Source organism: Rissa tridactyla, chromosome 8 (assembly GCF_028500815.1).
Source record: "Rissa tridactyla isolate bRisTri1 chromosome 8, bRisTri1.patW.cur.20221130, whole genome shotgun sequence".
In the NCBI taxonomy this organism is placed as follows: Eukaryota; Metazoa; Chordata; class Aves; order Charadriiformes; family Laridae; genus Rissa; species Rissa tridactyla.
The window spans coordinates 42,376,118-42,389,913 of NC_071473.1; the positions used below are offsets into that span (position 1 = coordinate 42,376,118).

A 13,796-nucleotide genomic window follows, 5' to 3' on the forward strand; every position below is an offset into this window, starting at 1 on the left:
GACACCCTTATTACCTGTGCATACTTATTATCTATTGCTCATTTTAAAATACTTTTGTCACATACAGTATTCGGTTACTTATCAGTAGATCTATAGTTATTAAAAGTTCCCAGTGCCTACAAAATTCTTCCCAGAAATTATCACTATTTTGCCTTTAGCATTCTTCTTTTCTGTAAATCGCCGTTGTTCCTTAAATGATTTCTCTCTACGTGGATTATTTATGCTTCTTGGTATAAATTCTCCCAGGGGCTTTTTGTTACATCAAGCCACTGCAGCAGAGAAGTGCATCAGGGGACCTTCCAGTGCATTTCAACTGCAAACTTGGCACTGCTTAGCTCCTTTTCTTAGACTGATAATGACAATGCTAATGAATGAATCCCTCAAATCATACACCATTGGCACCATTTGAAGAGTCTTTCTGCCCTGAACTGCTACATTGCATTCTGAGAGGTGGAATTCCATGGTTTTGGGTAGTTTTGGGTTGTGGGTTTTTTGTGTTTTGGGTTTTTTTGGTCTTGTTTTGTTTTTTTAACTTTAGATGAAAAAGGCTTTTCTGCAGGCCAGTCTCAATTGAATTTCCAAAAAGAAAAAAGAAAAAGATACAAACACTTTGATAAGATTCAGTTGTGGTGGAACTCAGTAGTCGCTTTTCTTAGAAGAACTGAATGTTCAAGGTGTTACTTTACACAGATAACCTACAAAATGTTATGCTTTTACTTCCATGCATCACCATGGCACCACCCATTTATTTTGTTAACATGAGCTCCATTATTTTATGAAAATCAAATTAAGTGACAGGTGCAGTAACCTGTACGTAGTAACCTGTCATTGATTTTAAAGATTTGTTACAGGAATTCAAACTGTCTTTAGTAATATAAACAGCAAAGCAGTCAAGAGCAGAATGTAACTTTCACTTGTAATACGATTTTTCTAAGGACATCTACTTTTCTTTAAGATACATGTATTCATTTATTTCCTTCTTTAAGATAAAAGTATTTGTCCTCTATTATATATGCCTACAACAGGCAATATACTCAAAAATGTCTTTTCTACTGCTTGCTCCCCTCCAAGCTCTTTCTAACCCCAACGCAATGTCACACATTGCAGCACTCACACAAGATTCTGTACAGTAACATTTTTGATATAAAGCTCTGTTCTTTACCTTAGCAGTCATACTTTAGCACTGGCAGTGAAAAAAGAGAAACAGGTTGTTTAGTTTCAGGATGGCACCACAAAAACGAGTAGATGACTCTCCCTTGTGTGGCAGACGAACAGGTCCTGAGACAGTGAGTAAGGGCTGCTGGCACTGCTATGCCCTGACCACATTAGCCGTTTACAAAAAAGACACATGCACAGATACATAATTCATAGACACATAACGCACAGAATTGCAGCAGGGAGAAAGAGGGAAGAAATGCAGACCCAGGAAATGTAGCTAATGAGAACAGACCTTTTAAAATATGGAAGTAGAGCATCATATGAAAGATCTTGGCACGGAGAAGGACAAGAATAGGGTGTTTTAAAAATAAGACAAGCATGTGATTGTGGCCTCAGATCCTATGATTTGCTGCTATTAAGATAAAAGTTGACAGCTGTGTTCAAATTTTACCTCTCAAAGACCTTGTCTGCTTAACATATCACTAAGCATATTCTAGGTTTACTAAAATATCTATTTAAGTTTTATTAGGTAATTTTATAACTTTCAATGAGGAAATTTTACAGTATTTATAAAGAACTTATCTGTTAATAAGGAATTTAACAATGGGAAGAAACAGTCCACTGATCTGACAAGCACTACTGTGAAGGAATTCTAAAACTAGGCCACCTCTCACTTCTTATGACTGGCATTTAAGCCCAAATTGCCTAAATTTGACTGCACAATTATGGGATACATAAGGAGGAAAAAAGCCACCAAATAGGAAACATATGGCTTCCTGGAAATACACAGAGGATTTTTTAAAAAAAAAATGTTTCCAATGTACTCAAGCCACCCTTCTGCTTCAATATAATACAAATAAGTTATTTAAAGAGCAGTTTTGTATCCCATATAGTAAAATAGCATCCTTGCAATCACTGCCGTTTAATAGGTAAATATAAAAATCTATAGTATGTACTTTGACTGTGATTAAGAAATACTAATATTTTCTATAAAAAGATGTTTCTTCTTCAATGCTTTAAAATATAGGAATTGTTGCTACAAATATTTTTCAAGTAAGGGCTTTGGTAGCTGTCTTTAAGGATGAACAGAACCCATCCGCAGCCCTAAGTAAGGTGTCTAAATCTACGAGGTGGTGAGAGGGGAATTTAAAACACACCTTTACATTTCTTTATCAGCTTTAGGTGCAATGTGAATGTTCTGATGTGGATCCTATTTGCATCAACTGTGTGGGATGCCTGATATTCCCCAAGAATTATGCAGATTCTCTGGGCTGTAAAGGTAGACAAGTAAAATGCAGAACTCAAAAATACAGCTGTAACATTCTATTTTGTGCGTGAAATGATAAGGCCTCAGTTTGCCAGCAGAGGGGCACGCTGGTGTGAGGAAAGGAGGTACGCTATCCTAGTGCTATTGCCTAGAAGAATGAGGGTGAGATACTGTAAATCGTAATGTTTTTTTCTACAGACACCTTCCACAAGCCACAGACAAGAGCTTCCTAAGTTACTGCAAAAGTATTCAGTGGAGCATAAATGCAGCACATCTTGAAGAATGATGCTGTCGCTGTTGTTTAACCTCCAGTAACTCACATGAGCTCACCATCCTTGTAACAGAGTCCTCATGCCCTGTACTCCCCACAAGAGCTGCAGGCAGCAACTTTTGGCTCAAAATCAGAAAAGGAATGGCGATGCAGACTCCAACTAACCTTGGCAGTTCAGTTCCCCCTAATATCTTTATCATCAGAAAGTAAATCCAAATAAAGTCTGTGAAAGGAGGAGCAAACAACTGGTTTTGGCGTTCCAAAGAAAAAATGCAGATCGAGTCTACCGCTATTTTTCTTGCCCGCTTTGCCATGGTTTGCATGGGGGAAAATAGAGCAGTAGGCTTTCTTTCACATGCCTTTACTACGGTGTACAATGGGGATTTTGAAAGAGAAAAATAATTCTTCAAGCTTATAATATGATATAGAAGCACCAAAATGCTTGGTTTGAGCTTATTAAGGGAGCACTTTGTAACAGGCAAACTGTAGTACTTTGTTTCTAGAACTGATTTTTTTTTTTAAGCATTTTATAGGATAGTTTCCATGGCAACTTGAACTGAACAGATTGTTCATTGACTTCAGTACATTTCTATTAAACATCTTTTCTCTGTAGTTAGGCCTGCCTCTCCAGCTCTTTCATCTCTTTGGATGCTTATGCTTTATGTCTTTTTGCAGATATCCTTAAACTAGATTGGACTCCAACTTTCTGTGGTCTTTAACAAAAACAAATGTCAAGGCGACAGAGTTTCGCAATCATTCTCTGAGCTTCCTAGAGTCTATTCTCTTTCTATCATGTACTCCCATTTTAATCAGTTTCCCTGTAGAACTAGAATCTGTAATTCAAGTTGATACCACTGCCTATCAGCGAAAGAGAAATGGACACTGCAGAAATGTTCAGCATTAAAAGCCCAAATGGCTTCTGGATACTCTTGGTCATTTTACGAAGACCTGTAATGATTAATGCTGCACAGCATATATGAATGAAACTGCTATTATAACAGAAGTATGTTCTCAAGTAAAAAGAAAGCACACGATTAAGCACGTTCTAGATCTGGCCCCTTAAATAATTTAATCAATGTTTATGTAATTTTGAAAGGCAGCTTTAGAAGTCCCAATGAAAATTTCTCCAGCTAATGGAGATGCGCAGTTTGCTTTGTGTTGTATTGTAATGTCAACCCCTGCAGTGGGGTTAAATAAATCGATTGTACCTTTGATGTAGAGAAAATGGAGTCAAAACACAATGACAACTGATATGAAACATATTAAATGAAGGAAAGCGGCCTTTGGTTTAATCCACAGAGCTTTAGGTAAATAAGGCTTTCAATTTGTTGTTGCCCATCAGTTTTAGGAATACTCGTGTTCTGCTTCTGCATTGAAAAGACTTTCAGGGCCTTTTCATTATCTCTCTTGAATATGTAAGTTTCGAGCTATGATAATCTGTCAGGCCGAAAATGTTGTTATAGTCTTGGTAGCAATGGAGTCTGTTTTTCATCAGTTCACTTAAAGCTTTCCTCCTGCTCCCCTAAAGCCTAGATTCGTATGTGCTCTGGGTGGGAAATGACAGCGAGCTGTAAGAAGAATTGTCACTACATAGCAACAACTTTTAATCAAGAGCTTGTTTCCTCTCGTTAGAATGAGAGTAAATCTCTTTGAGGGCTTTTTTCTTCCACTTCATCTTGGTTTTGCTTGTTGCTTTTCAAGTGAGCTGTCACATTTTCTAATTATAAAACATTCTGCACTTGCAGCAAAGATTGGGTTATGCAATTTTCTTAATTCAATAGATTGCTTGTCACTGCTGAACAGAAAACCTTTTATTATCTTTCAGTCTTTTTTACATCTACTTTTCCTAGGTCTTTGACACACTTTGTGTGCAGTCTTTCCTTTGCATGTTCCATTGCATTTACCTAATTGCATAAGTAAATGCAGTTTGAAACTGTAAGGACATGGAAATACCTCAGTAACGAACTGGTAACTTGCTTTGAAGAATAAAAATGCATTTCTGTGTTTTGTAGATGTCAAATATATTCCCCCCTAACCTCCCAAGTATTAGAAGAGGCTAAGTATATTTTTAAGGTTTTTACTTGCAGTTTACCTGATTTTCATGTTTCCTAAATTTTAAAGTTATCAATTCTATAAGCACTTGTTCAGGAGTGTATTCATTCTACAGTCATCTGACTGTATGTCATAACTTTCTCTCTAATTAGTCTAAATACTCCTCAGACTAGCTAAGGTTGTCTTCAAAGCCTTGTTTTCACAAGAAAATAATTGGATGCTCTTTTCTTCTGGAACTCTTTGATAGGATTCACTGATGCCAATTTTTCAATACTCCCTTTTGGCCTGAATGGACTTGAAATAAGCCAAATAGTAGGTTTCTAATTAAAAAATTCAGTTCTTAAAACTTGACTGATCTCTGGAAACAAGTGGCATTATATTGACAGCCTCTCTGGCAAAGTTGAGAAATTGAATGGCAAGTATAAATGAACACAGTGAGCAGTGAAAACCTGTATCACACTTGAGAGAATTCCAGCAGCAAAAGTCAATCCTTATTAAACTAAACAGGCACTAGTCATGACAGTGAGTTCTGCAAACTGAGAATGTTCTATAAGGCACAGGTCTTCCCTCATTAGAAGCCATGCTGTTGCACCCAAAAATGAGCGTCCCAAAATTTATTCCTGATGTCTCAATATGGATGAAAATATCTGAAACTTAATCAGTTTACTGTGTTTTTATGTTTTTCAATGAAGCCATGATTAATGTAATCATTACTCCAGAAAAGGCTATAGAGATTGCTACTGCGTCAAACTTTGGCTGGTTCTCCCACAAGGCATTCTCAATGAGAGGTACCGTCTGCTTTTATTTTTTGGGTGAATATATTTTGGGCAGTCATTCTAGAAACCTACATTATTTCTTCTGTAATACACGATCTGACAGCTACAGATCTGAGAAAGAATAGAAAAATAGTTACTAGTGATTTGGAGAAAAAAATTGGTTTTGTTTGGGTTTTTTTAAAAAATGTGGGTATTTCCCTCCTGGCTTTCAATGCTGTAAGGATTTAGTGATTAGAAGCGTTCTAGTTCTTGAAGCATTCATGCATAGCTGGTAGAAAACAATCAGCTTGCTTTTAATTTAGTTACATGAATTTAATTGAACGTTCATTTATAAAATGTACAATACAAAGCTGAAGGTTTTCCTGAGTTATTTTAAATTCAATTTCCCCTGCATACTCCTCCAGAAAAACCAGATCTTAGCCTGCATTAGTGTTGCCTTGCACTGTTTCAGTAACAGGTACCAACTGCTTCTCAAAGCACTTTGCTGTATTTTGGAGCACTCCTAGATGAGCTGATGACTACATCAGTAGTTGGAACCACATCACTCATTCTCCTTGTTCCTGTCTGCCAGTAAGAGGCTATTCTGGAAGAAGTAGCATACATCCGAAAAACTCAGACACTTCTTTGTTGGCTTAGTTTACACTGGAGAGTCTCCTGGCTCACTCCAAGAATGAGAAAATGTGAAGGTATCTGTGTATGTCCGTTTCAGTTGTGCCAAGTGATACTCATCCCCAGCTGTGGCTTTGTCTTCAGTACATGTTGCTCTAACCCCCAGCTCCTCTTGTTCAGTGACTACCAAGATGTTCTGCTAAAATTCAGCCATTTTTAGCAGCTCAGCTGTGTAAGGTTGCTTAGAAACGAGCCTTCTTATCCCCCACATTCTCATGACAGATTTCCTATGCAATAACATCACTGCATGACACATTTGTATCCAGACACGCGTTCCTTTTCCACTTGAGATTCTCTGAGTAAAGATTGTTGGTGCTTCACACAATTTGTAAACAGCATGTGGTAAATCACTGGAGTATTAAATCACTGCCACAGTTAAAATGAGCTGAAGTTTCAAATACGAGCAGTTCCTCGCTCCTGAATTTAGTTATTGATCTTTTCTTCCTAAGAGTAATTTCTAATTTTCTTTTTCAGACTGGGTAGCTAGATGGTATTATGACTTTAGGGCAATCTCCAATCCCTTCTTTGCTTCTGTATGTAATACTTGCTTGTATCACTTCAAAATTTAGATGGTAAGGGCGTTTGGTTGCAATTGCTTTCTCCTTCTTATTTTCTTTATATTTTTACAAGGCATCTGATATGAACTGGGTATAAAAATATTTGTTAGTAACAGAAATATTTATATTTTTAAAAACGTCACTAATAAGTATCAATACCAACTGCAGTTCAAGAGAGTCCTTGTCAGCCACTTTATATATCTCTCTTTGACTGATGTGTTTTTAGGACTGTTTTTCCTTCATTTCTCCTTCTCTGTTTGATAACAGTACTGCACTCTTGCCAGAATGGCAATGTGTTGATCTGGCAAAACAATGAGAAAAGCTAGCCGCCACATCTGGCAGAAAGAATATTTGCTATTGACAAAGACAATAAGGTTCCATTGCAGTCGTCTTTAGTCTCATGTAAGAACCACGTGCAACTTCATTCAAAACTAGTCAGTGCTTTTGTGAACTGTGCAATGTATCATCAGTGAACCATATAGTTTGAAATCATAAATTATTACAATTTTTGGATATTTCTTTCTGTTAATTTTATTTTGTAACTATAAAACTTGTGCTTATTATTTGCACAGCATTTCAAACATTATGAACCAAGAGTATAATTTCTTTAGTGTTCATACTCTGCCAAAAGAACGTGTTTAGAATGCAAAATTTAACATCAACATAATCCAAACATGATTTAAATATACATTCTGCTTTACAGGGCACAAAGGCCTAAAGTCTGCAATAAAGAAGTAGTGCAGTCAAGACAAAGATGATGAGAAACTTAAGAATGGGACTTAAAAAAGGATTTGGAGACAGAGGCAATCTGTCTTCTTGAAAAAAGCCAAACTGAAATAAATGAGATAAAAAGAACAGTAAAAGGATCATAAATTAATGGAAATGAACAGGGCTAGAACATATGACATCTTGCAGGTGAGGATAAGGTGTTGCATTGAATAGTGTGAAAGAAATCCAATGAATGAACAGATGATACTGAATGAAAATTCAGTTTTGTTGGTCCTGATTTTGTCACTAGCTTTGAAATTTCAGAAGAAAAGATATCTTTTGTGAATAATGAGGAAAGAGGTAAGAACATTTGCAACTGCATTTAGTTGAATGATAAACAAAACATAACATTCTTTGCCAAGCTGCTCACAAATCAAGAGAAGTGTTTGGGGTACTCATGAAGAAAATGCAAGCAGAGTTGTGCAAAAGTGAAAGGCAGAAACCAAAACATACAAAACCACTACCCTTAAGTATGGCGGTGTGATAGGCAGATGGCTTTAAAAATATTTTTTTTAAGTCATTCTTTTAATGCTTATTCACAGCACAGTAACAAGAATAATAACGCTTATCCTTAGCACAGTATCCAAGCCACAGGAACTTCCCATGTTTCAGTTTGTGCCTCTTGTCCTGTCCCTGGGCACCACTGAAAAGAGCCCGGCTCCATCTTTGTACCCTCCCTTCAGATTTCTGTAAACACTGATGAGATCCCCCTGAGCCTTCTCTTTTCCAGGCTGAACAGCTCTCTCAGCCTCTCCTCGTAGGAGAGATGGCCCAGTCCCTTAATCATCTTAGTGTCCCTTTGCTGGACTCTCTTAAGTAGCTCCATATGTTGTACTGGTGAGCCCAGAACTTGACACAGTACTCCAGATGTGGCCTTACCAGTGCTGAGGTGAAGATTAGAGGGGGAAGATGTATACAACCCTTTTTGCTCTCTCTAGCCTTCGTTCTTCCTACGTACAAGGAAAATGCTATCAAAATACAGTTTTTGGATGTGGATAGAATGGGATCAGCAGAAAGGCTGGTTTCAACGCACTGTAAGCATTCGTTGTTGTTTTAGTCTTAAAAACACTTTTTCAAGGGGAGAATGTTTGATTTGTTTTTAGTTACATTTCACACTATTTTACTTTTATGCCTCTCTCTCGAAAAATATTTTATGCCCTCTTCCTAAATATACAGTAGACTTACAGTGCATTCCAATAATTCTGTCTGCCAAGATTTTAAAATTTGTCAAAGAAACTCAGCAATGTATAGTAATGGAAGATATGGACTCTTAATACCACAATAATATTCACTCTTTTCTCATAACCAGAAAACAACCTCTGTGTATCACGAATTTACTTATATTGCACTTAAAAAGCCCTTTAGCTTAGGTTCCCATAAAGTTCTACCACCTTGTTCAGACAAATTGTATGGCACAGTATATACATAAACTAGAAAACTGTATAGAGAGAGGCCATAAAATTACCTGGTCTTCAAAGTCAAATTCTGTATAAACAGTATCTCCAGAATCCATAATCAGACCGCAATCGAGTTCATTTGGCCCTAAAACGGGAGAGAGAAAATTAGACTTCAGAAATGGATTGGAAATTTTCACTTTATGTGATGGAGCACTGTAATATTTCCACGTGTCTGTCTGTATGCAAAAACTGTGATCCAAGCAACAATTCACGTGTGCTAGAGTACCCAGGTGAATGGTATTCCATCAACAAAGCCTTCAAAGCACCCATAAAAGCTACCACAGATTTTAATAAGGAATGGTGAATTGTTTCAGCTAGATTACAAATTTATTGGACAGGGTGTTCTGTGTGCCATGACTTGCAATTGTAAAATTGCCATGGGGATCTTGGCTCAGGGAAGAATACAAACCATGTTTAGAAAAGAGAAAGGAAAATACTGACTAATTGGTGATTAGCAGATAAGGATGCTGGAGTGATGTTGATGGGGGATGGAAGCAGCATGCTTCCAGCAGCAACAGTCCTCATTCCTATCCTACCCCTTTCCAAGGTGACAGTGTGGCTCTGCCCCTTCTTCCCATCATCTTCCTGCGGCGGGATCAGCAAGTCATGCAGCTTCTTGCACTTGGGATGACAAAATTCAGTTGCTGAAAAGCCTTGACCTGGCTGAGCTTTACAGTTTAGCTTCAGCCGAACTGCTGAAGGTGCAGCATAACAGAAATTGGGTTTGGTATTTCAAGAAGTCATGTAGGGGGATAGTCATTGCTAAACCAGAATGGGAGGACAAAACACTAATCATCTTCCTATATAAATATAGGACGGGTGTAGCATGGACATCATATTCATATTCTGGCATTATCACTCCATTCAGGCTACCTCACTTCTGGGCAATAAGGAAGGAAACAGTCTCCTGCGGCCTCCAGATGGTGCAAACCTAAACCAAATCCTGCATATATTCAACACATGTCAATAGGCACGTGACTACAGGAGTATTTTTCACAACATTATTAAAATGAGAATAACAAAAATACTGTAATGACACACAGAGATCTAAGAACTGTAACCAGCCTGTAGCCACAGGGGGATCCAATCACTGTCTTTATGTGAGGAGCAACAGGTAACACCAGGGGAAGTATAAGGTGTGTTTTGTTTTGTGCCCTCATGTCCCCAGTCAGACAGGATCACTGACGAGAAAGAGAAAACAATTCCCTCCCTCCTGGGTTACAGGTCTTTCTACCTGGGTTACAGGTGTCTCTACCTGGTATGATGTTCCTGTAAGCACTGGCATTGAGAATATATAGTTTTAAGACTATTGCTGACCTGGAGTTGTTTTCTCACCATTAGAGATGTTTGTATGGTTGGCTGTCTGTAACAACCGCCATCAATAACAGATTTTGCAGTTCAGTTTGCGCCAGATGCATTTATGTATTATCTGCTTTTGTTTACTTTTAAAGTTTACATAGTAATAATCTGTGTAGGTGGTGAACTAAACATCACTAAGAGAGAGAACAGAGGAGAGGAACTGGATGTCATGATGATTAAAACCATAACTGCTTGGTAGAGATGATGATTCCAGGGGGTCTTATTTCGCAATCCATATTACAATTGCTGCCAAATTAATCTTTGATGCAACTCTTTGGACTACGTAAGAGATACTAGGGAAAGACTTGGGTCTACCATCTGCTGGTGTTTTTGTTTCCATCCCACCCCCCCTGCCCCCACAATATTCACATGTACTTTATCAGATTGCTATAAAAAAAAACCAGAAAGGGATTATACTATTGCTACCGTAGAATGTCGCATGTATATACACAGCATGCTCTCTGGCATATACACTTTATCACCTTTTGAAAATACCTGTCTGTAAAAGATATATGCAACCAGATTTACAACTGCTGAGAGAATCTTAATTTTTTGATTTATTTTACACAGCTGACATCTCACTCTCAACATTGTATCATTGTTGATAATATAATTTAACTAAGCTTCAGTCATCACCAGCACTGGCCTACCTTGACACATCAATCACTTTTAAAGGCACTTGTGTGCAAGTATTTGATTAACTGTCACTTAACTACCAAGAGCAGTATGTATCCTTAGCTAGAAACGTTAATATGAAATATGGTGCCACAAACTTAAATGTAAAGGTCAGGCTGAAAATGAATACTCATGCATAATGTATCTTAAGTGATAAAAGCTATAATGGTTATACAATTTTAATACGGTCAAGCATCTTAAGGCCTTTTTTCTTGAACTAGGACACCAGTTTCCTTGGGGAAGCATAGCTCCTTTCTAGGGTATATTCAAGGCAGTTTGGGAAAATTGAAAATGTCTTTTCTGTCTTGGTTCAATGAAAATTAACAAAACTCATAACCATCTATCACTGAATAGTGTACAGACTTCTCTACCCTTCTCAAATTGCCTAAAGAGAAACCTGCCAGAAAGGAATTTAAGCAAATGGCTACTCCCAGGACAAGATAAAGTGATGAGGGGACATTTAAGAGTATTTATGATATCCTTGGTGCGGTGTGAATAAGCACAAATAGATTGGTATCCTTCAGCTCAATTTGTTGTTGAAGGGAGAATATTTTGCTGAATTTGGACTAAATCTTGCTAAAACAGATCTCCTAAGGTAGGACTACAGGCTTGCTAACTAATTGCTGATACGCATGGCAGCAGAAGCGTACCAGACTGCCACTTTGCAAGGTACTGGGAGTCTGTAATCCTGATGGCAGGCAAAGCTACTGACAAGGCTAAAGCCAAGGGCAGAGTGTTAGAAAGAGTGGATAATTCAAAACTCAGCTCAGGTTTTCTAAGCCCAAGTTTCAATCAGCAATATTTTATGTAAAATTTGTGGCAATGTTCAGCTATCAAAGGAGAAACACAAAACGTTGACTTACGGAAAAGAGAAGGATTGGTTAAAGCATTTGGAAGCAAACAAGTAAGCCTGCTTTTCAGTGAATCTGCAGGCTGCACATCGCATGCTCCGACAACAAATCAGCTGATCATAAGTAAGTTTCATCGCCTTTTCTGAGTTGTGTCGTTTTTCCTTTGATAAGCTGCTACACTAAAAAATAGGCTATAAAAAAAATTAGTACTTGTTTACCAATAGGAGGAAAGTCTTACAGTCTGAATTGTCCTAATTCCTTTCGAAGGGATGCCACGGTCCATCAAATAATCTCAGCTCTTGCTTAACTTAGAGACTTCATATGCTTGTATGAACCCATTGCAAACGATCTGAATAACTGTATCAATTTCAAAAGGGGAAACTCAACAGCTAAAAAAAAATTTTAAAATTAAGAAAATGCATGAAAGCTCTACTGCCATGGAGAAGTAGCTTGGAAGCAGCTGATCTGAAAAGGTACTCTTATTACTTAAAATGTTTCCTCAATTTCAGCGCATGCACAAAGTTGAGGTAAGGGAGAGACCTGGTCATTTTTATGTGCCCTGTGTTTTCCTTAGGGAAAAAAACAGAGCAGATTTTATTAGGTAGAGTACTGCACAATTAAAAAATAAATCAGTTGGAAGTTTTTATTAAATCCCTGTTAACTGAATAATCAGCTCTCTGGGGAGGAGCAGGCTGATGAAAAAAGAAACAGCAGATCAGCTAGAATGCATTCCCTTTTTTTGCTAGGCTTTGTATCTTGACACTGAAGACATCATAAAGATTTGTCTTGCTAGGAACCCAAGAGGATCCAATGACACAGCACTGAAGGACGAGTTGAATTAATGGGTGGCTGCAGTTGTACAAGGGTGTGCTGACAGGAGCTACCCCTGCCAGGTCTGACAGTCAGGGAGAATGACTCCCCTGCCCCAGGAGGGGTGCGAGGCTGTACTCAGTCGCTTCCTTCACCATAAGGCTGTACTTCTAAATTTTATGCTGTATTTTATGTATTGTTTGTTGCTCCTGAGCTGAACTGCACAGGACTGACCATGGAAAGCTGAGAGGGTACAGCTGTTAAGAGCAGGTGTGTGACTCCTACCACAGAAATGCAACCCATAACCCAGGGGCATCGTGGCCATAAATGTCTGGTCTTGTAAAACATTTCAATGTTCTGAGACTGGGAGCGTGTCGCTTTCTCTGAAAGTGTGTTCATCCTTAAGTTTTCATGAATGCAAATGTCAAGCATTGCTTTTTCACAGTTCACTAAATTCATTTATACAATGAAACTAAATTGTACTCATCTGTCCCAATTTATCTGCAGTTGATTTAACTTCCCATTACAAGGTAGCTATACCCCATCATGTGAGTTAATTAAGTCTGCTCCTTGGACCATTTGTGTTTTGGCAAATCAGCTAATGTATTTCCAATCCTTGCTTAAATCCATTACTTATTTCGAATCTTGGTAGCAATTCTATTCAATGTGGTTCATTGGCTCAAATATGCCCATAGTCATATTTTAACAACTATAGTATTTGCACTGTTCAACACTGACTGTCATAAAAGTAATCTAAGATTATCCTGCGAAACATGTTGCTTCTCTTAATAGCATGTTTAAGCTCAATAAAATAAAAATGTCTTTTTATGTTATGGAACATGCTCTGAAGCACCATCTAATAACTCAATTAATACATGTTGCGTATAAGCACTTGGGCAAGACAAATGCTTACAAGATAAATTTCAAGTGGAATATAACAGAAATAATTTACTGAAGGACTGATTAGCATTAGAATGATTACATTTTAATGTTGCTCTCAGTAAGCAGCTTCTAATACAAATTTTATTGCAATCTTATACTGTTGAGCTCCATGACAGGTTGTTGCTCTTAGCAACAGTGTTAGTATGTCGTAGAAGGCAACAATGAGAAAATTGCGTTTTAATCT

General features: G+C 37.7%; 1 protein-coding gene across 1 annotated transcript in view; it reads right to left on the bottom strand.

Moving 5' to 3' along the window:
* Window positions 1–13,796, bottom strand: part of AK5 (adenylate kinase 5) — a 94,362-nt gene that overhangs the window by 30,439 nt on the left and 50,127 nt on the right. Inside the window, exon 8 of the mRNA XM_054212201.1 lies at window positions 8,984–9,060. Coding sequence (XP_054068176.1) covers window positions 8,984–9,060 — 77 coding nt within the window. The remainder of the gene's footprint in view (window positions 1–8,983; window positions 9,061–13,796) is intronic.